Below are 23,482 nucleotides of genomic sequence, written 5' to 3' on the forward strand. Positions count from 1 at the left end.
ATGAGCTACTTCCTCCCAGTAGGACACATCTCTTATGGATCCCTGCCATTTATTTATCTATTTATTTTGGTAGGCCTAACAGGCTGGAGATCAAATATTCATGTGGGCTTTGGAGAACAGTAAAGATTAAACTACAGCCATACTGATAATAGTCACAGGCACACATGAGACAAAAGAAAGCTCAATCATTCAACCAATCAGAGTCAGGGTCCATTGCCTTCCTCAACTGATTCCAAAACAGAGATTTTAAGCCTATCTCAGACACAAGCCTGCATTAAAGATGGATGTGATCCTGCCAGGCTATTTCACAGTCCATTCAGTCCTGATGACACCATGGATCTTGAACAATGAACTCCAGTTCAAAGATGAAGGACCAAAATCAAACGTCAGCAATAAAACCTTCATCTTGTGAGAAACAAGGTGTCACCTGTCCTATTGAAATGAAAGGGACATCTGATCAAATAACCCTCCACACCAAATGGAATTTCCTTGGATGCTAATCCAACTTTAAAGTCTGCCAGAAGCCATTTGACTTCCCGCTTGGCAGAAAACTTTTACATTTAACTCAGGGGTGAGAAAGAAAGTGTTCCAGAAATAATTTAAGCCACAGAAAAGCAAATCAACAACCTATGTTTAACAGCAGGAGCTGTGGGCCACAATGGCACAGTTCCTCCTGGGTTTATCAATATGGATTCAGAGAGCAGCAACCATGCAGGAAAACTGCGTGAAATACTTTAGCTGCTTGCCTGGTTACCATTGTTTACTCTTTATTGAGAGTACATTCCCAACAGCACCTAAATCATTGTTTCCTTCTTCTAATCAAGATTAATCACCACTTCTGCATGGTGAAGTCAGCACGACTGTTTGACCATAAAGTAAAAGGCCAAATGCAAATAAGCAGATTAAACTAGCCAATCCCCATTCTTCCTTCAAATAACATTTAGCTATGCAATAATCTTCAAGTGAAAATATTTATAATATGAATGTAATTTTCTTTCCTAAGGCAAATTTGGAATTCATTTATGAACAGTTTTTCTAGACAATTTATTCTTCCCACCACCAAGTTCCTAGTACCCCAACCAAAGATACACGAGTCAATATTTTTTAGTGTCTAGCTCCAACACAGAAAAAACACTAGCTAAGCCTTGGACCATGATGCTTAAATATCAGTTCAGTGGCTCTTGTCACTTTGGAATCTGCATGTCTCTTAAATCCAAAAATTATACTGATATTGCATATAGTTTTCAGACTCTTGCAGGGACTTCAGGCTCAGCATATGACATCCTAGATGTCATTTTCTGCTTGTATCACTATAGCCAAAGGACATGATTTGAAGTGGCAGCAGTAGAGGAAGAAGAAGGGGAAGACACCATTATGATTGTGTTACTGTGACAAAAGACTAGAGAGAATCAACTTAATATAGGGAAAGGTTTGGCTTCAGAGGTTTATGTTGCTAGTCTCTCAACCGCATTGTTTAGGTCTGAGCACAGTGCATTGTGGTAAAGAGGAAGCCATCATCTTAGGGAAGGTTGCCTAGGCAACAATAAATGGACTTTTAAAAAAATTTAAACATTGCATTTAACTTTTACATGTGTCTATTTTATGTGTGACAGTGTTTTGCCTACATGTACGTCTATGCATCATGTACATACACGTCTGGTGCCCACAAAAGTCAGAAGAGGGCATTGGATCCCTTGGAGCTGGTGTTATGGAAAGTTGGGAGCTAACATGTGGGCATTGAGAACCAAACCTAGGTCCTCTGCAAGATCAAAACATACTCTCAACCACTGCACCATCTCTCCAGCCCTGGAGAAATGGATTTCTAATAGTTCTGGAACCAGACGTTCAATAGCAAGGTGGCTGTCAATTCAGGTCCCTAAGTAAGGCCTTCTTCTTGGCTTACAAAAGACTACCTTCTTTTTGTGTCCTCATATGTCTCTTTTCCTCTAATCATGGGACTTACCCTGATGACATTATCTGAACCTTATCATTCCTTAACAGTCCTGTCCCCTAAGAATCCTAGTATAAGAATTTGGGGACACCAACATTCAAGTCCATAGCACCTAGAAATGACCATGGATCATCCAGTGTCCTTATCCCACCCCACTCTTGCTCCTAGTGGCTGCCTTCTTTGTCTGCATAGGCAATCTGCTTCCTTCTTTATCCAGGTAAGTTGTTCCTGATGAAGAGCCACTTTCTATGCCTGCAGCCTGACACCCAGCTGATGGAGGTAGTCCCAACAAAGGCTTGACCTGCTTGCTCAGCTTAGGAGTTGCATGCGGCATCCCCAACACTTGCTCTCAACAATCACCAGGTCAAGATGAGTTCTGACAGTGCATTTCCCGTAAATCCTTATGGATGTGTATATGTGGAGGAGGGGTCAGGGCTCTGAAACGGATGCCGGCATTCATTTCATTTTGCACTGGGATACAGGAACTGATCCCGAGCCTGCCATTTTCCCTGCCTACTCTGTGCTCCTGGAAGCCAACCACAGCTTTGTGTCTAAGTCCCAAGTCATTACACATGTCTCCAACACTTTTCAAGAAATGTGGTAAAATACATGCAACATATATTTCCCAATCATTATCATTTGACAAATGTCACTCAGTGTCATTAAATATGCCTACAGTGTTGTGTAACTGTCACTGCCATCTATGAGCCCTTTTCATTTCATAAAACCTTCACCCTCCATTAAACATAAACTGTGTGAACTAAGTACACACATCACAGTTTCTCTCATGTGTGGATCCTAGTTGACAATTACATGCGTTTGTATGTAAAAATTAGGCTACACAATGGAATACAGTTAAAAATTTTAAATTATAAATATTGAAAAATAATAAAATTGTGATTTATCTTTGGCTAGTGGGATTACAGGTGATATTCTTTGTTTTTAATCATTAAATTTACTTCTCAAAGTTTAAAGAATGATAAATGTTCATAGGGTTCATCCGTATTTAGAAATTATAAAGGAGTAGGTACAATCATGACTTCTATACTAATATTGCTGATTGTATTAAAGTGAGGAAAAATATGAGAGTTAGGAGAAGACAAAATCATTCTTTACTGGTGATCTGACTATGGGAATCATGAATCACTGATATTTACAAAAATCTGGGTGGAACTATTTTATTTTGCTTTTTTGAGACAAGGTCTTACTATTTAGTTCTGGCTGTCCTGAAACTCGCTCTGTAGACCAGGCTGGCCTCAAGCTCACGGGCTCACTTGTCTCTGCCTTCCATGTGCTGGGCTTAAAGATATGCATCATCATGTGCAGCTGGAACATTCTATTACATTCCTATAGAACAGCAACAATCGGATAACTAAATCACAGAAGAACAGTTTTTGACACTAACTTAAACCCTTCAATTAGCTTGTAATAAATGCCAGAGGAATGCATGTGATCTCTATAGAGGAATCCAGGAAATGTTTCAAAGAATAGAAAGAAACCCCACTCCAACCAGCAGAGGATATACAGAAAAACAAGCCAAGAAAAGACTGACTGGGGTACAGCCCAGTGGTAGGACATTTCCTTAGCATGCTTGAGGTCTTAGGTTTGAGCTACAGAGCTCCAAATCAATTCATCTATTAGAAAGTGTTTATTAAAATTACTTCCTAAATATTGCTGTATAAAGTCATGACTCCACCAGGCTCCAAAAAATGGTTGCAAACCAGTAGTCACACAGAAGACACCCATTTAACTGATTGGGTTACGAAACAAAGCCAAAGTTGTGATTCTGGGAAAGAGACAGGTAGTAGGAAGATAAGAATGCTTAACGGAGGGATAGCTATCAGAATACACTATACTTACACGTGAAATTCTCACATAAAAAGATTGATCAATTAAAAAAATGCAAGTCTGGATCAATCCATTCTCTTGGAGGAACTCAGATGCCTGCATAGGCTATGCATAGAGGTTTCTGTTAGCTTGCAGGTGATTCAACTGGGCTCCTTCCAAGAACCTAGGGCTTGATCTACAGCTACAGTCAAGTGAGGGATGCTCACCACTCCGGATGCTTCTCCCTTTTTATTTCCAAGAGTTCTTGCTGGTCTCTCTCTCCCCCTTTCTGTCCTTCTTTGTCCCCTGTTCTCTGCCCTCATGGCTCTGCTCCTGCCTGCCTGCTTCTGACCTTTTTCCAGGCCTTACTACCCCCCCCCCATCAAATAATTCCCCTTTTACACCAGGTCTGTTGCATGACAAGATTTCTCAGGAGGCAACTTGGCATGGGGACCTCCAGGTACTCCCCTGCCCCTGCCGCAGTATGTTTCATAACAGGATCTCTTTTAAAAGAGAAAAGAAAAGCTATTGAGTAAGGCTTAGCAGAGATTTAAGGTATGAGCTAAGTCAGTTCCCTGTGGTAATAGAATCTTTCCACCAGGCTCCTCCTAACTTGAACTCTCTGGGTCTCAGTGTGTGGAGTGGGTTTGAATAGCACTAGTCTTCCGCACCACAGGCCCACTGCTTCTCCTTTATGGCTTGTGTATGATGCACTCTTACTCTTTGAAGTAGAAACAAACGCAAGAGGAATTCATAGCAATTGTCAACTTTGTCCATCACCTGCCTCACAACAGATGGGATTTTTTTTTTCACCAGAGCCATAGAAATTAGCATCTGAGATCTGAATAGACAAGCCTTCGATTATTTCCGAGGTACTCCTTCGTTCTCTGAGTGAACTTTGGTTCCAATGGCATAAAAAGAAAATGTCTTAAGTAGTCTGTGTTGTTGTTATTTTTGTTGTTGTTATTTTTCTCTAGCTGATAAAAATCAGATCATGGAGTCAGGGTTGTGTTAACAGATCAAGTACATCTGTGGTTATATGGGTCACTTAAGATCTTCTTCCCAACCCCTGAGGTGAGTCAGTGAGAATCAGGGCATCCCACAAGTGAATTCAAAAACCATCTGTGTGCTCATCCAGGAGCTAAAGGGAAACAATCCAAAGTTACCAGCAACGTGGAGGAGGGAGGCAGAGGATACTGATGGAACTACAAGCTGTAGTTAGTAACCAGTCATGATTTAAATGGTTTCATGTATCCCAGGTTAGCCTCACACTCGCTATGTCGCTGAGAATAACCTTTATTACCTGTTCGACCTCCTAAGTGTTGGGAGTATGTATATGTACAATGATACACAGCTTATGAGGTGCTGGGGATCAAACTTGGAGCCCTGTGCATGTTATTCAAGCACGCTATCAACCAAATAACATCCCAAGTCTATCTATCTATCTATCTATCTATCTATTTATTATTTGTCATGCAGTCAAAGCTGGCTTTGAACTCACAATGCTCCTCTCTCCACTTCTCAGGTGGTGGAATGACAGGTGTGTACCACCACAACTGGGGTACTGTTTTATGCTTTGTGCGATGATTTTTTGGGGGGTGTTACTATGGTGATACTTTGCATTGTATTATTTTTGCTTTGTTCTAGGCTTTTAACTTACCATGTAAGCACAAAAGCTCAAAGCTCTCAGAGATCATTGGGTGGGACAAGAGGAAATGGAATAGAAAAGTATTTATGGAAATTCCAACATTAGAGTGGATACTGGAAAGAAGTGGATCAAAGGAGAAAAATGGCTCCTTGCAAACAAAGCCAGGACAGACTGAGATAGGGGTTCACTCACCTCTTTGCTCTGTGCTCATAAAGGGAGCGTGGCTTTAGAAACCTGCCATTTATAGAAACGGAAGCTCCTGATGGCTTCATCTGCTTTCTAAACATATTTATAGGCAGATATGTGCATGCTACAGCACATGTATGGAGGACAGAGGACAAGTTTCTGTAATCAAGTCTCTTCTTCTACCATGTGGATCTAAGGAAGTGAACTTAGCTCACTAAGCTGTTGCAGCCAGCTCCTTTACCTGTTAGGCCACCTAGTTCGGCCCTCCTGATGGCTTTTGGGATTTTTATTTGCAGACATTCAGGCTGAGGCATAGCTACAAAAAAGTGAATACCATGCACCTTATTCCAAGGTAAGCTCCGGAAGATACCTAGGCAGATAGCCTGGCTGGCTGCTGAGTGTTTGAGGTCATAGGAGTGACGCCCAACAAGAGGATGGGACAGGGCTGACAAAGACTGTCTCCAGATCTTCCTTGTTCACTGTGCCCAAGTGTATTTGCAGTGCCAGTAACCCAAATGGAAGGCCATAGGGGAAAAGCCACAGGAAGCAAGAAAAGTCCAAGAGACAGAAGGAAGATTTTAACTGTACAAGGTGGCACTGTACGATGAGACTGCACTTCCAGTTTACAGATGGAAATAGCATTCAAGACACTGCCAACTTGACTCACTGCCCATCTTTTCCCGGTCTCAAACCTTCAGTGGCAGATGGCAGGGCACAGAATGACCCAGAAATGTCAATCATTTTATTATTTTTCTTATAATAAAAAGAATAAAATCCACACATAAGCAAAAGTACACACACACACACACACACACACACCTTGAAAATACATGAAGCCACGAAATGCTCAGGAAATCTTCAGGAAGGGGCGACACATACTGCTTTCCTGAAGTAACTCACACCATGGCTCCTGCTAATGGAGTGCTTTAGGGCAAAGCTGAGCTTAACCTGTCCCCTTGGTGTACTCCAGGGAGGGTGTATCATGTGGCTCTAAAAGGTGTGCAGTGTTTAGTGAATGTGGCTACATTCCTCTGCAAGACAGCTCTCCCTTTCAGCTGTCCTTTCTAGACTAACATGTGTCCCGGGAAATCATTTTAATGCTAAGATAGAGCGGACAAAAGCTTAGTCCCCTTCATATGAAAACAGAGAGGTCTAAACAACTTCTCTGCACCCTAGTTTTTCTCAGTTACTATTTTGAAGGTACTATTCTATCATTCATTCATTCATTCAACTGAATGTGCCCCTATTCATAATCTGAGGACTTGGTATTCCAGGAACCATCTCTTTGCTTTGAAGGATTTTCTATTTAGTTTAGAATGTCATAGAATAAACCAATGTCCAGAAAATTGACACTGTATCAGATTATGCTGGGGAATATTTAACAAACTAAAACAAAGTATGGGAAAAACTGTCATGTTTTGATTTTTTAAAGCATTGGATGATATAATATGTATCTGAAACATTCCTAAATGTTCATTGAATAAAATGTAAATACAACTTAACACAACAATGACATTTTTAGGCAGAATATAAACTCTATCTCTATTACCACTTACATGTCTCAGAGACACTTTATTTATTTTTTCATGTAACTATACTGTATATTGAACATGCTCCCCACTTAAGTCACTCCATTGGTTCCTTATCCCTTTACATGGTATCACTTTTGTTGTTGTGTCACATATTCATAAACAACCTTACATATCTCTGTAAAATCTAAGAAACACAAATGAAACAAAAAATAACACTGATAATTTCTGAAAATTTCCCTTGATATGATTGTTTCCAGTTGTATCCATAGAAACAGTATGATTTGAGAGTGAAGAGGCTCATCCTACCTATAGACACATCAATAATGACCTCAACAATGGATCGTGCAGACATTGGAAGGACATCTTTCCAGAGAGAAGGCAGAATATCTGTAAAAGTCCCAGGAATATTATAGTTACTGAGGAGGGGCACAAGGTCACCATGGCCAGCACAGATTAACAGGAGAGAGAGAGAGAAAGGAAGTGAGGTCAGGGAATAAGGGATGACAGCTGGATTATGGAGATAATGGTAACCAGAGACCAAGCACTGTTCATTCTGAGTGATATGGGCAGTCACTGACACATTGAGAGCACAGGAGGGACATGACAGATGGATTTCAGGATGGATATTCCAACTACAGTGATGAGGAGAAGCCAGGAGACCCATAAGGAGATAGTGAAGTCTAAAGCCTCTACACAGTTTATGGTAACATCAAGATTTACTCACTAGGTCTATACTCAAACATATTCAACCACTCTATGCTTTCCAATCTCCTATGTAAAATTGTCTTATCTACTTTAAACATTCTTTCTCAGGGCTTATTTTTTTATCCTTTAATTCCTTCCCCGTTGAAAGATCCATTGACTATGGCCATCTCCATGTTTACTACTTTCAGAGCCCACAACTAGTCATGAATATTTAACTGGGAAGCTCCCCATTAGCAACTATTTTAATATGTAATTATTCTCTTGCTCTTCCTACTTAAGGATTCACTTTTTAAAAACTAGATGTACCTTTAAATGAAACCATGTTAATTTTTAAATTCAATAGCTAAGGCACACAGACAGTAAAAGCTTTTAACCCCCCTCCAAAAAATGAAATAAAATAAAGACTGTCATCCTATAAATGCAAGCTAGCTAATTATAAGGAATTTTGATGGGTTATTGACTTGTTTTTAGAACAGGCTCACTTTGGGGGCTCAGGGACCCAAGTAAAAGATCAGGTGTCATTTGTTTTCGGTCCTAACTGACATTGTGTCTTGTAATTGTCTTATTCTTCAACTTTTGTAAAAAGAAATAAATCCCATAGTTTGGACATTGCTTCAATTGCATTGTTCGCTGTCTACCATTGTGCGGTCAAGTATTTATCACATATAATAACTATCCCAATGAGCCGGATGTGATGTTATACGCCTATGATGGAGCATTTGGCAGGTGGAGACAGAAAGATCAAGGGTTCAAGGTCATCCTTAGCTACCTAGCCAGTACAAGGCCAGCCTGGGCAACATAAGACCTTGAATCTGAAAACAAATATATATTCCAAGAAATGAGTCTGGACATTAAGAGAATGAAGAGAAATTCTTTGGGTTATAAAGCTAAACCATTATGTAGTTAGCAAAAACAGTGACCAATGTACCATCGAGGGATCCTGGGAATTGGAGCACTCTAGTAGAAGGCTATCTGAAGCTTCAGGAGAATCACTTGGGCTTCTGGAATCTAAGTATGTGATGAAGGATCAGCAAACTCTTTGCAGCTTTGAAAGCTTGGCTTACTTGGTATTCTCCAGGTCAATAAGAGACCTTGTTTTAAATAAAATAAAATAAAATAAAATAAAATAAAATAAAATAAAACAAAGTAGGTGGTTGGCATGTACACACAGCCTATGCTTATAAAGTTTAGACACAGAATAGTGACAACACAAATTGCATAGGTGATCAATACTAAATTCCTAGGGTGAATATGGGATCATGGTTAGCTTTGCTTACATGACACAGTCTCAGATCACCTGGGAAGAGAGTCTCAATGACAGTGTAGTGGTTTGAATGAGAACTGAAAAGAAGGCCTAACTGAGAGACTATGGGAAGTTTTGAAGTTGGATTAAGTGCATTTTTGCATTATGATGCGGCTAAAAGCTGATGAGAGCCAAGGAGGCAAGGAGTGAATGTGGTGGTTTACATGAGAATAACCCCCATAGGCTCACGTATATGCATGTCTGGTTCCCAGTTGGTGAACCACTTGGAAGGCTTACATATGGAGTAGCTGTGTCTGTGGAGGAGATGTGCTACTGGAGTTTGAAAGCCCATAACAAGCCTAGTGTCTTTCTACTTCTGTTTGTTGATTGGGATGTAAAGCTCTCAGTTACCACTCCAGCACCATGCCTTCTTGCCTGCTGCTATGTTCCTTGCCATGGTGATAGTGGACTAATCCTCTAAAACTGTAAATAAGCCCCTAATTAAATTTTTTCTAATAAAAATTATCTTGGTCATGGTGCCTCTTTACAGCAGTAGAACTCTAAATAGGACAAAGGGTTTGTCTACATTTGGGTTTGCCTGTTTGTATGTCTATGAGGAATGGTCTTAATTAAGTTAATTGATGTTGAAAGACTCAGTTCAGACTGGGTAGCACCACTCCCTAGGCAGGAGGTTTTCTACAGTATATGAGTGAGGAAATCAAGCTGAGCTCAAGAAAGCAAGGAAGTGAGAAAATATGCATTCATTCTCATATGTTCTTAACTGTGAGTGTGATGCTACTAGATGTATAAGATTCCAGTCTTGGGATTCCCCTACAGTGATAGACTGTATCCTGAAATTATAATAGGAAATAGTCTTTTCTTTCGAAAGTTACTTTTAGTCAGAGTATTTTATGAGAGCAAAAGAAGGAAGCCAGAATATATGGGGTTATATGTGAGTGTTTAAGTTATGCCTCTTTATAGAGTCTACCATACAATGTCACAGCTCACATCCGGAGATCAAGCAAAAACATGTCATTTTCCAATAGCTCCAGTGTAGCCTGGCCAGTGCTGCTGTTGAGCTATTTCCTGCAATTCAATCTGGATATTACTACTTAGTACACACACACATACACACACACCCGGGAAAAAGTTAAGGATAGAGTCCTGCAATTCTGAGATTAACTATTCAGAGTTAGCATAAATCCTACATGATAAGACAGCATGCCCCACTTCCTCACACCTGCCTGGAATGAGAACCTTATATGTCTGTACCTCTGTCCAGGAGACTATTCAACAGTGATGCCTACAACTTCCCTTTCCTAGGTTCAGTTGTTCTATAAGACAATTCATGGAGCACAGGAGAAGCACTTCACTTACAAAGCCAGTTTGGAATAGCCAAATGGAAAAGATCTGTATGGCAAAGTGTAAGGGAAGGTGCTTACTCCAATGCCTTCTTCAGGCATTACAGGGTCTTATAGCACATCAGTATGTGCCCCACCTAGAAGTTATCTCCCTAGCTTTGCTGTCTCAGAGATCAATGGAAGTCTACTGTGATCACATAAATGATTAATGGGATTTCCATTGGCAAGTCAATTCAATTTCTAATCTCTTTCACTTTTCCAGAGGTACTGGAAGGAGTATATAAAGACCGAGAGTGACAGGTTCTGACTGTAAATTAATGTTATTTCTTTTTGGTCATGTCTTAAATTGTATATGGGTGGCTTGGAGTCATCTGTTGCAATTACTATAACTGGGGTCTAGGGGAAAGGGTTTCGTGGATAATGTATTTCTACCACTCAGGAAATCCAAAGACCTTGGGTAGTTGTCCCAGGGAACAGGGACAAAGATCAAATATTTGTTTTTTGTTTTTGTTTTTATTATTATCATTATAGAATACAAGGAATCAGAGTTCTCTATTTTGGTGGCCAGGCCTCAGGCCTGAGAGCAGTGGTGACTTAGGGAGTCCTTATTTGTGGGGGAGTCTTTCCCAAGTCCTCATAGGTGGCAAAAGACACTGGAGACAAATGTGTGTTCTTTCCAGTAAGTGGTGTCTGGAGTAGCTGACATTTTAAGATAACAGCAATCCTGCTTACAGAGGAAGCAACTAGGAAAACTAACCCCTGTGACTCATCCTTCCTCTTCATTCCCCTCCTACCTCTGTCCTCTGAGAGTTAACGGAGCTTACGTAAATACTACATGGCAGCTTTATAAATACCCTCTGCACTTCGTAAGTATTTACTTATTCTCATTTCATCCTTTGAGGAAGTGATGAGTTTGAAGAAACTGAGACACAGAGAAGTACTTTGCATACGGCCACACATTCAGTGACTGGCAGGACTGAGATCCAAATCTGGTCTCCCCGCTCTCACACTCCCACCTTTGTGCTGCTTGACTCAGTGTGATGTTGTCAATGAGACTGCACCCTCTAGGCTTAGATATTTGAACACTGGGTCCTTGGTTTGTGGTGCTGAATGGAGAGGTTTGGAAGTACACCCTTGTTGGAGAAAGTTTGTCCCTGGGAAGTCAACACGGACAGCCAGCAACCTTCTCTACTTCCATCTTGCTTTGTCTTCTTAATTCTTGCTGTTGGGGATGTGAGTACACAGGTCTCCTCTGCAGCCACCATGCTGGCCTGCTGCCATGCCTCTCTGCAGTGAAGGACTCGGGTCCTCTGGAACGATGAGCTCAAATAAACTCTTCTGTAAGTTACCACAGTCAGTGTTTTAGCAACAGAAAAGCACTTACATTCTGCAACTCACAAACAGTGATATCATGGAGTTCTGTTCTCATTCCTTCATTTGAAAGTTATACTTCTTTCTCTTCCTTCCAGGTCTTTATACTTCAATGAGGACAAGGAGTTGCAAGCATTTTTGAGTGTTTTGACTAGAGATGTTTGAATGTTATGTCTAAAACTAACAAGGAACTTGTCAAAGGTCCCCAAATCTCCTCTGGATGCACTGAGTAGATTCAGCCGACACATACTTGGGGAGGGGTGATGTCATATATGGCTGATTGGTTGTTTGGGCATTTGTAAGACTAGGCCTGGAAAGCAAGGCTGTATAGATGAGAAGAAAGTATACGTAAATGTTGGTCTCTCTGTGAAAGAGACGTTATCTTTTATCAGGTCCTCACGTGACCCATGGTAAGCCCAAGTTTGACTAGGATGAGCTATGCTCCCAGACACAGGTGACCAAATCTTCTACACAAAGAAGAGATCGGGTGAGCATTACAGTGCTGAGGTTTCTGAGGATGGGGTGCAGACACCCCAGTCACCGAGATTTGGCTGCTGTGTCAGAAGGTCTAGTGAGAGGCAGTCTTGTGTAGTGATGTGTTAATGAATGTGCTATGAGCAGGAATCTTTAGGGAAAGCCAGGAGAACTAAGGCAGAGAGTTTTGCAGGGATAGCTCGCTAACACGTGACTCCTATCTGCTTTGAGTTATACACATACCCTTTACAAACAAAGTGGAGGACATTCCACCCCAACAATTCCTAGTAACTTCCTGGTAGTCTCTAGTCAGTACCCTCTTGTGGTCAAACACATCCTGGGTCATATCTTGGAATTAGAGACAGTGCACCAATCTTGCCTGGAGTATATCTAATACTATATATTAAAACAGAACTCCCACCGCAGCCTGCACAAGCAACTTCTTCAGGTCCCACAGAGGGAAATCTGCAGCAGTAAACAGGGGCTCTTGAGCAAATACAATCTGGAGGTTGCTATTCCTTGGCAGTGGTGCCTCTCTCTGCTTTTACTTTGCTTCTGAGTAAACTCCTTTGTTACATTGCTATTTGTGTGTCATCCTTCATTTCTTTAAACAAGTTGCCAAGAACCTTGAACACTCAGTCCAGACAGAGGCTAGTGATAACAGAGCTGAGTTGACAAAGCAGGGTTATGAGAGAGAGGGGGACACTGGAGCCTCTGCTGGAAGACTCTCCATGATCAGAACACCCTACTTGCTCATAATATTAATTTAAAAATTAACTTAGGTCATTTTGAATATTCTTCCATATCTTAGATAAAACATAACACAACAACAACAACAAAAACTTCCATGAATAAGATTTTAACCTGTGACACAGGGTAAATTTGTACTTTCAGTGTAAACTCAAAGTCCTAATTTTACCCATGTTTTGAAGGATATGAAAGTAAAATAAAAGTACATCTCTCAAATTACAGTTTCACAAAGGGTCATTTAAACTTTACGGAAATCCCCCTCGTGTCCTTTACTCAATGCTATTTTCCCTTTGATCATTAAAGGCATCAAAAGAAACAAAAATCAATACTAAGCCAATTGGGACCACTGAGAGTAATCACCTTTGCACTTGCGTTTGAGATCTTCAAGAGCCCTCAAGGACACTATCCCAGACCACACGTCCTAAACAACCACCTTCAACTTGCTAAAGTAACACAACCTACATTTTTGTTGTTGTTGTTGTTTTTGAGTTTTCATGGAAACTATGAGGAAAGGTTGAAAAGGTAAGTGTGGGATGCTGTCGTATGTTTCTATGATAGTTTATCAATACTTATTTTCCTCCTTTCAAACTGTAACAAACAACTCCTACTTAAGGTAAAGATCTTCATTTCCCACAAAGCCAGATGGCTTCTGAGGGACTTAATAACCTTCCTCCCCTATTAATTTTCTCCACCATCGCACTTATCCCCAGATGTAAAGTTTCTGTTTATTCTTTCCATGTTTTCTGTTTCCCTCCCCCATGGAGACCCAAGTCTCAGGAAGAGACCACATTTCCCCTGGACATTAATATATCCTCTTCACATGCCATGAAGTCTAAACCTAGGAGATAAAACAAGAATTATTTGCTGCTGAAAAAAAAAAAAAAACAGAGCAAGATGAGAAATGGCTCAGCTACAAGCAAATGTTACTTTTTGCTCATGCAGAAATCAAGTCAGGAGTAGGTGTGGAAGAAGGGAGTTTTGCTTAGAAGGGTCCCCTGAAGACTGATGATAGCTTAGCCACATTCACAACATGGCTTGCAGGCATTGCTGGCCAAGATTGTGTAGGGAGTGCTTATGACAGGCCTGGAAATATCCATGTGCAACTGACCTGGTCTTCACACCCAATTGCTGGGAAAGCAAGGGAAATGGGGTATACCTCTATGTCTGGGGGATGGGAAGACAAGTGCCTGCTCACTGGAGAGCAGTCGGCAGGCCACATATACCTGCTTCAGAAGCTGTTGCAAAGGGAGCAAGAAAGAAGGAAGATAGGCTCCCCTTGCTATGGTTGAGTAGATGGCGAGGAGAAAAGAAAAGGAGGAGCCTAGGTCCACTCCCCATTCCAATTACCAGACATCTACTTAGCACCCACTGCTTAAAACTCCACTGCCTTCCAACAGTGCTAAGCTAAAGATTTAGTTTTGAATACATGGTCTTTGGGGGGACACTTAGGATCCAAACTTGAGGACCACCCAGTCGGAGGTGACACCACACTGTTACTGTAGGTGTGAATGTATGTGTTCTCTGTGTCCTCCCACGTATGGCAAATGCCAAAAATTTCAGAACCTTTCCCTAAATTCCAGCTCTCTAAAATAAGCTCATGCAAATCATACTTGTGCTAAATATTAAATACATTTTTGAAGGGAAAAAAATAAAGCAAAATTTTTACGTTGCCTAAGTATTGAGACAAAGAAAGGTGGCTTTGGGTAGCCCTAAATTCTACATCATCCAGGGTTGAGTCTGAGAGCTTTGATGTCATTGTACACTCCCAACAGTTACTGAGTGCTGGGGCCAGCACTGTTATTTTTCCCCCTAAACTTCAATCCTTTAAATGTCTTTTTGAATAACAAGTAGAAATAAGAAATCTTTCAAAGAGGTCTTCATAGGTCTCCTGACCTTGATACTGGCAAGCGAATCCTAGGATATAGTTCAATCTGCAATTCATTAGACAACTTCCAGTTACGTGAAGTGCTTTGTTGAAAAGTAACTAAAGTACTTTTAGAAGTTTAAAAACGTATAATTCTTCCCCCTTTTAAAGGCAATTGTATAATTTTGAATCATTCTAGTGAGCAAGCACTGGTCTTCCAAAACGTTAGAAGCTTCAGATCAGGTTACTAGTAGGTCATGACTTCCCTGAGAAGCGTCAACTCTTCTGTCCCGAGTGGGTAAGTTGGAATGATACCTTTGCACACCCAGGGTAGACAGGCTACACCCCACCTGAGTTCTGTCCCTAAATCATCAGGTTCCATGTACAGTGCTTAGAGGCTGACCAGTAAGTACACAAGGCTGATTGTATTCTATGCCTAGTCAAAGGCAGACCATAACTCATCTGCAAAAGTCTATACATCCGAACCAACGGAACCAAAGGAAGAACGAAGCTGAGTAAGAGAGTCTGTGCTTCAAGGTGGTGCAGCTTTAGAGTCAGAGACTTAAGCTACAAAGCATCTGGGGCTAAACCCTGCTGGACCCGTTCATGTCAACCTTGCTTGACTACCCAGCCCCTTCTCTAGGTTCAGATTAAACACAATCCACAATGTAAATATACAACTCTGTCTTCTTCAAAAATGTTCATCTCTTCCTCACCCTGCATGCTCCTGTGACTCTGTCCACCTTTCCACTTAAAAGTTCTGCTTATTTGTTTGTGAAGGTCTCTGGTGGCCTTAAACTCCTCCTCTTTTTGCCTCTATGTCACTTGTACTGACTTAACAGGCACGGGCCACCACACTTGGTTTAGCCCTTTTAAATTGGGTCATTTGCTCCCTCAATGTGGAATGAGTTGTTACGAGAAGGTCTGCTTGGCAGCTGCTGAGATTTGGATGTTCAAAGATGCCCATGCAGCAATGTTTATATATATATATATTTTTTTTTCTTTTTTTTTGAGGAAAATTTGGAAAAAAAATCTTTGGGCATTCAAATGATGATGGAGAGCTATGTTTACTAGAATGCAATGAAAGCCATAAAAATATATGCAGGAAAAAAATTGGGGCTAATTAATATGCATAACATTGAAATTTCAACATGAAATAACTGAATAAATATTCAGCAGAACATTCACCATGCTGCTGTCATCAAGATTCTGAGCGGGGCGTGCTTCGGACCCACGGAAACTCATAGTCTGTTAGGGAGACAGACAACTGAATACAGTAAATAACAGCATGAGGGCACAATTTCAAAGTGGTCACCACAGGAGGCAAAGTGGCAGGACACAGTTTAGCAAAAATGGAAACCTTACCAATGGCCGCTATCAATGCTCGTGCATGTGTGTGTGCACTGCATATGTGTATGTGCAGATGTGTAAGAAAAAAGTCCAGAAGCCAGCATCTGCTGGTCTTGAGCCATCTCACCTTTTTCAGCATGTTATCAATATTCTGTAATTACCACAGGCATCTTTGAAAAATGCAAAAGACAATCTTTATTTATTTATGAAAGATTTATTTGTGTGTGTGTGTGTGTGTATGTATGTGTGTGAGTGTAGGCTGGACCTCTTGGAGGTGGAGCTATAAGCAGATTGTAAGACCACTGGCTTGACTTGAGTTCCAGAACTTTAGTCTTCTGAAAAAACCAGCAAGCACTCTTAACCACTCATTCAGTTCAGGAAATTGTGTGTGTGTGTGTGTGTGTGTGTGAGTGTGTGTGTGTGTGTGTGTACACTAGGCTTGCTAAACTTTGCTTGCTTTATTATTACATATTAGGCTATATTTACACTTGGAATTATAAGTGCTTCCCATTTTTCCATAAAGTAAGTAAAAGATGTAGATTTCCTGACGTTTGAGCATATATGACTTTGGCACACTTAAAAGTAAGCAAGGCCTGGTAGTTCACGCTTGTAATTCCGATGGTAAGAAAGGCGAGGCCGGATTATAGGTCCCAGGAAAGCCTGCGTTCCATACCAAGACCCTAACTAAAGAAACAAAAAACATACAAAACAATAATGACAACGAAAGATAAGGGTAATAGTAAGCTTTAACAGAAAAGTCCTCAGAGGCCCAAGGCGGCTGATGCTGGAACTTGGCAATTTTGTACAACTGAATCCCTGCCAACACCAAAGCATCCATTACATCTCAATATGACAGTCCTCAAAAGGCTATTGAATTATTTCTGAGTTCTCATAAAGATATGCAGAAATTAACTTGTGACATACTTTAGTCCTTGCCATATATAATTTATCTCTTCTATTTAAAGGTCCCGGTACTTTTACAAGATCAGCCCTGAGCTTCATGTAAAGCAAGAGGGAAGGGCCTTCCTGCTGACTGCTTAGAGATTCTCCAATGGGCACAGAACCCATACCCCGGGACACAAAGGGCGGTCCAACCTTGGCCTCCAGGGAATATATAGGGTATCTAGCTCAGTCCATTTTAGAGTACCCCAAGGGCTTACTCTTAACCTAGCTTTCATGAAAAATATTTGTATGTGTTTTTCTTTGTAGAAGATATATAGTCATTCTTATAAGAAGATCTATTTCAAAGGGAAAACAATTTTCAACTATCCTCCCAGCTCTACCATTGTCAGAGTCGTGTTAAGCTCACTCCTCCTCTCTGCCTATGTACAGGCAGCGCACCCCAATGGGATTTCAAGCAATGAGACCATTCAGTTATTCTTAGAACAAAGAAGTGCACATAAAGCTCAAACATAAGTAGACCTGAACTGGAGGGTGATAAAGGGGACTCCGAGCAGCTGCGCCATGGCTTCCAGGAGCCAGTGATAGCATAGTCTCCAAGCTTATCTTGCAAACATGTGAGTGGTCCATTTATGATTTATGCACATTTTCCAGTTCTGATGTTAGCTTAACAGATCACTTTAGTAAAAGAACCCTGCTTAAGTAAGTCAACATGCCAAACGAATTAAGAAGACAGGCAGGGAGAAATGTATACAGTCCTGAATGGACCAAAATCAATTTTTGTGTGTGTAGTATTTAATTTTCTGTGCCTTAAAAAATGAATTCATTATTTGTTAATGCATTTGCACACAATTTAAATAGGCAATTCTTACAAGTGTTAGGTTGGATAAATGAGTATTGGTTTTTCTTCACCCCGGTATTATGGTTAAGTTACAAGCATAACCAATATTCATTACAATGGTATTTATTCAATGGTTACATTCATAACCAATGAATAAAAATTGGGAAAGTCTTACATATAGCAATAGGGTGTGAATTGGGGAGGTTACTCGACTACTTAAGGGCTTAATCAAGGTGATATACAGTGAACACTACAAGGAGCTTGGGAGCTGACCATTGAAGAGAACTCAAACAAGAAAACAGTAAGGAAAGGAAAGAGGATGGCAGTGTAAGCTTAAGCTAAAGGAACCTGGAAGCCCGCATGCTACTGTTCTGCGCACATTTAGAGAAAGACATTTCAGCTACAGTCAGAGATGAGGACACATGTTAGCAGCATCTCCTTAGAAATCTCACTCTAGCTACCGGCTTACTTATGTCTTTCAAAGTCGTCTGTCTATCAAATGATTTTGCACCCAACATCAGACAAGAGAGTTATAGCCATTAACTAGGTCAATGGCGTTTTCTCCGGTACCCACATAGAGAATTCTTTTGTCTTGTGACCTAATGGACTGGTGCAGTATCCACAGCACACCCTCTGTCCATGCGGCACTTCCATCTGATGAAGATATGAGTCAAGTCCAGATTTGTTTATTTTCACCTTCATGAGCAAGTCCTCCCTAAAATACTGCAAAAAATAAATAAGAGAGACATTTGCTCTCATTATAGCACTGGCATATGTGCTATAATTTTTAATGCTCTTGGCACAATCTTTAAGAAGGAAACTCAGAGCCAAACAACTATCTATGAAGTGTCACCAGACACTAAAGTTACAGGAGATGTGACCTTGGGCTTGTGGCCACTGGAAGGCTAAGAAATGAGTCTGTGTTGCTTATAAAGGACCCAGTGAAAAATATTTTGTTGTAATAATCTGAAGAAACTCAGGCAAGGACCTGAACAGCGATGATGAATTACAAGGGGCCCTTCCTTCACGATTCTTGTGCTACTTGCCCCCCACCCCCATCTTTGCCTCTTTCTACACTTGGCTCTGATCAGTAGCCAGTGTGGACAAATGTACCTTTACAGCATAGCCTGCCTCACTTTACTTCTCATGTCTCCCAGCAATCCCGATTGGATGATACTTTAGATAGATTGGATGCAGTGTGCCCCGAAGGCTTCATGTGTTGGATTCTCAGGGTAGCACATAAGGAAGTGAGGCCTGGAGGGAAGTCTTTAGGTCTCTGAGAGCCTTAAGGGATCAAGGTAATTCTTGTAGGACCCTTGACTTAGATCTCAAAAAACACAGTTTAGTTTAAAAGTCAAGGTCGACAAGAACAGCTCTCAACCTTCCTGCCTGGCAACTTCACTCTCACACTCATTTCTGCCACCATATTGTTAGCCATGAAGTCCATAGCAGACATGAGCTGATCCTAACACTGTGTCTTTAACCTCCAGATTGGGAGCAAAATAAGCATCCTTTCTTTACAAAGTTAGCCTGTTTGTTTGTTTGTTTGTTTGGTTTATTTTTGTTGTTGTTGTTTTGTTTTAACTATTTCATTATATGACCCAAACCAAACAAATGACAAGAAACCCAAACAGCTGACATTGGAAACATAGGAGGAAAAATGACCTCAGTGAGTTGTTTTGAGACTGCCACGAGCCTGCCTAGGCCTGAATCTCCTCCAATAAGCTTGCAAGACTGTGTGGTGAGTAGGGTTTCTGGTATGGGAAGATGGTTCTGTTATAAACTGATAGCCAGGCAAGCAGGCAGACCCAATGTAAATGCCCTGTATGTGCATTTGAACCTCCCAGTGCTGAGGGAGAGGAGGCAGGTGGACACTTGGCACTCACTGACCAGTCAGTCTAACTAATCTGTGAGCTCTAGGGTTAGTAAGAAACCCTGTCTCAAAAGAACAACAACAAAAGGGAGAAAGAGAGGAACAGAGACAATCTATGCCAATCCCTGGCTTCCTACTACATGCATACACAGGTATACACGGCCACATAAACACTCGTGCACACACATATACACACATACTCACACATTCACACACTATAAAATCAATGTGTGTCCATACAAAAGCACTTCAGTGTGCCACCCATTGATACAAGTATAATAATTCTAAAATATATATTTCAAGACAAAGATAAAAAAAAACCTACTAAATACATGTTTGTAAACTACTGTCTGGAAGTATCCACACATTTCCTTTGCTTTGAAATAACTTTAAACTGTTTGCCACTGTACAGGTTGGCTTTCCTTATCCACGTGCCCTTTATGTTTCTAAATAAAACAAGTTTCAAAAAAGAAGAAGAATCAGAGGACAGAGTCCAGGAGGGACTGGTTATTTGCTATAACACACAGCAAGCCCCAACAGGCTCCCCATTCTAATGGGGTCAAGGAGAATATTCTAGGCAATGTCTTCTCTCTGGGAAGCAGGAAACCTCATCAGGTTTGTATGGTGAGAAGCTTGATTGGTTTCATTCCCTTGGGGGGGAGAGGGCGGGGACAAAAAACAAAAAAACCCTTCATGATGAACTAATTCTCCCTTCCAATCAAAGACTGCCTCACTTGCAACTGGTTTTAGTCTATAAGTGGAACTGAACTACTCCTTAGAATGTCTCTCCTGTAAGCACTTTCACTTTGGAGTCTGTCATTAAGAAAAGCCCATTCAGAATGGGTGTAACTAGGGAATTCTTTCCAAACTCCGTAACAGCAATTAATAAGCATACCCAGAGGACAGCGAGATGCAAGTGTCTTGACGTTCCCATCCACACTACACCTTCCTTCCGACTCCTAAGGTTAAGTCGGCTGTCCTTAAGGACCTGCATTTTTTTTTCCATGCTGCAAGTTTAACTTTACTCTTACAATTCAACAATCTCAGCCCCTGACTTCTTCTTCATCTTATGTCTGACCTGTACAAGACTGGCCTTGTGTTTATGCCCGTGACTATGCCCAGTGTGCACAGCAGAGCCCTCACTGGCAACAGTTCAGCCTGGTCCTTGGTAATCCCCAAAGGAATGCTCTCAGAAGAAAGAAGAAAGGAAAATCACTGTGCTTCAAAACTTCAAGCACAAAGCATCAGAGCACCAAGAGTCTCATTTCGGGTTCAGGCTGAGAATGCCCATTGCTGGTTTTCTTTTGGGTTTGTTTTCCCATCCTGGTGGCTGGAGAGAAAGGGATGAGGCTTATAGTTCTCAACAGGTCGAGGAAGCTGCTAAAATATTCACAAGAATGGATGGCAGCAGATGATCACAAGAGAGTGGGAAACTTGACCTTGGCCTTGCTGTTTTATTTCTTGGATCTGCATGCTTAGGAGTGACCTAGGTGAGCTTGGGGTGGGGGTTGGGGGGTTGGGTAGGGGAGGCAACAAGGGAAGGGAGGTATCCCTGGAAGCCAGCTTTTCAGTTTCCTCTCTTTCAGAATAACTGGAAAGACAGGCATCTAAAAATCCCCACACTCCATCAGAAATCTCTTCATTCACCCAGATTATAAACAGAATAATGATTTCCCACACGTCAGCTGTGCAGTCAGATAAGTATATTTCAGGCAGCCCTTCTGTATAATTAGAGTTTTTGTTTTCTTTTAAATGTTATATAATCTTGTGGTCACCAACATCCTTCACCCTTTCATTCTTCAAGGAAAACACTTAAAGTCTTCACTTAATATAAATTCTTCCCCACCCCCGCCCCGTGTCAGCGATGACAATGACTAGGAAATCAGTTGGAAAAGCTACAAAGGCAGCAGAGACCATGGAATACCCTCTTGCCATGTCCCCCATGAGAATTCTAAGACCCTGTGTTTATGGTAAGGTGCACTTCGCTCTGGCAATGACTGGAGTGAATTGAACTAACTTCCCACAAAGCTTTCCTTGACCTCTTGAGCTCCTGTTGCTGTCACCTGCAGACAGTGTTGAAAGAGAAAACCACTTAGAAGTTTTCTCCAGGACTGTGGCATGTCTGCAGGAGAGTGTGTGAGGCTCACAGAACTCTGACAACTCAGGAGGCAGAAAAGAAAGCGGGCTTAGTACAAAGAGTCCGTGCCCCCATGAAAACATCGAGATGACAGCCCATCCGTTCTTTAAAGAGTCACATGGAAATTAAAGCTATTTTCAGAGGGAAAAGTATACTCAGACACAGTAATAGGGCAAGGCTGGAATTCCAGGTCACCGGTGGAAATATCCTTTCTTGACAAGGCCAGCAAGTGCTTCTTATTAATTATTATTAATTACAAGGCACAGGTACCTATTACCCCTGGCGTGAAAAGTGTCACTTAAGGAAAAAAAATCAGGCTCTGGTGTGAAGGGTGTCCTTTCCCCTCTAGTGATACCTGACTGTGTCTCAGAGCTCAAGTGACTGTTCATTCTCAGGCTACCAATAGCCATGGTCACCAGCACCCGCTAATCCTCCTCCCCCAGGTTACAAATGAAGTCTGAAGAAAACTCCCAAGAGCCTTACCATTGTGGTGAGATCCTCCTGCCTTGCAGTGTCTAGCTGCTCCAGCTGCTGCTTCCCACTGGAGCCCTCCGAGGCAGAGCAGGTCTCATGTGGTGGTGCGAATATATCACCACCGATTATATTTCAGTCCCTTAATCGCTGGCCTCGATGCTCTGGCAATCAGCCAGCCCGAGCGTGGAGGAAGAGGGCTGCAGCTCCTGTGCAGCTCCCATGGAATATGCTCTGAGAGCCATGGGCCCCTCGTTTAGCATTTTAGCAAACACGGAGGGCTGCAGAGCTCAATCACATTTCTTTGGCTTTTCCTCTTCAGTTGAGAACAGCCGTTTGGCTTCCTGGAGTGAAATTACAGCACAGGCTCACACTGACCCTGGAGATGGAAGATGCAGGCACTCAATGTGTAGATGGCCACACGCCACCAACCTGAGCAAAAGAAATGACTGCTTCCTAATCAGAGTAAAAGACAAGCCTACCTAGACAGAGCAAGGCAGAGGAGCTGGGCTGCAGAGCACTCTGTGGCTACAGCCTCTGGAGTTTATGCAAAAACCAGACTAATTCATTCTGTGAGGCGGTCGGATCTGGACAGGTGGGAAGCAAAGTTCTCCGTGGGGATTGCCTATCTTCCAGAATAAACTCGAACTTCTTCAAAGGTGAGGCTTTCTTTCCTAAAAGGCATTCCTCCGGCCTATCGTACCGTCACAAGCTAATGGGCTCTTTCCTTTCCCTATGTGTTGACTGGGTTTTATTGCTTGAATATTTCATCTCTACACTAAACTATTATTAAGGGTTCAATTACTACACAGTGACGGCTCCCCATCGAAAAAGTTCAGCTCATGAGTAGCAGTTTATGTAAGTAAGAAGCAGTGCTGCTGCTCCAATCACTCACCTGCCTTCCCCTCTTGTAAGTTCTAACAGCTAACCATCACCCCAGCACAGAACCCGTGTCATTTTAAGTACTTACTAGAGGAATACTCTCAGTCTACACGGAA

At 41.6% G+C, this 23,482-nt stretch overlaps 1 protein-coding gene across 2 annotated transcripts in view; it reads right to left on the reverse strand.

The window, feature by feature from the left end:
* The window catches only part of Pld5 (phospholipase D family member 5), a 353,497-nt gene that overhangs the window by 266,917 nt on the left and 63,098 nt on the right, over positions 1 to 23,482 (reverse strand). The window contains exon 1 of one of the 2 annotated variants that reach the window (XM_021158940.3): positions 22,497 to 22,857. The exons of the other annotated variant lie outside the window; for it this stretch is intronic. Within the exon in view, the coding sequence (XP_021014599.1) occupies positions 22,497 to 22,499 (3 nt within the window). The 5' untranslated portion in view covers positions 22,500 to 22,857. Of the gene's footprint in view, positions 1 to 22,496; positions 22,858 to 23,482 lie in introns of those variants that run through there. 2 annotated transcript variants of the gene reach the window in all.

Source organism: Mus caroli, unplaced genomic scaffold, assembly GCF_978045245.1.
Source record: "Mus caroli unplaced genomic scaffold, Mus_caroli_1 scaffold_1, whole genome shotgun sequence".
NCBI lineage: Eukaryota > Metazoa > Chordata > Mammalia > Rodentia > Muridae > Mus > Mus caroli.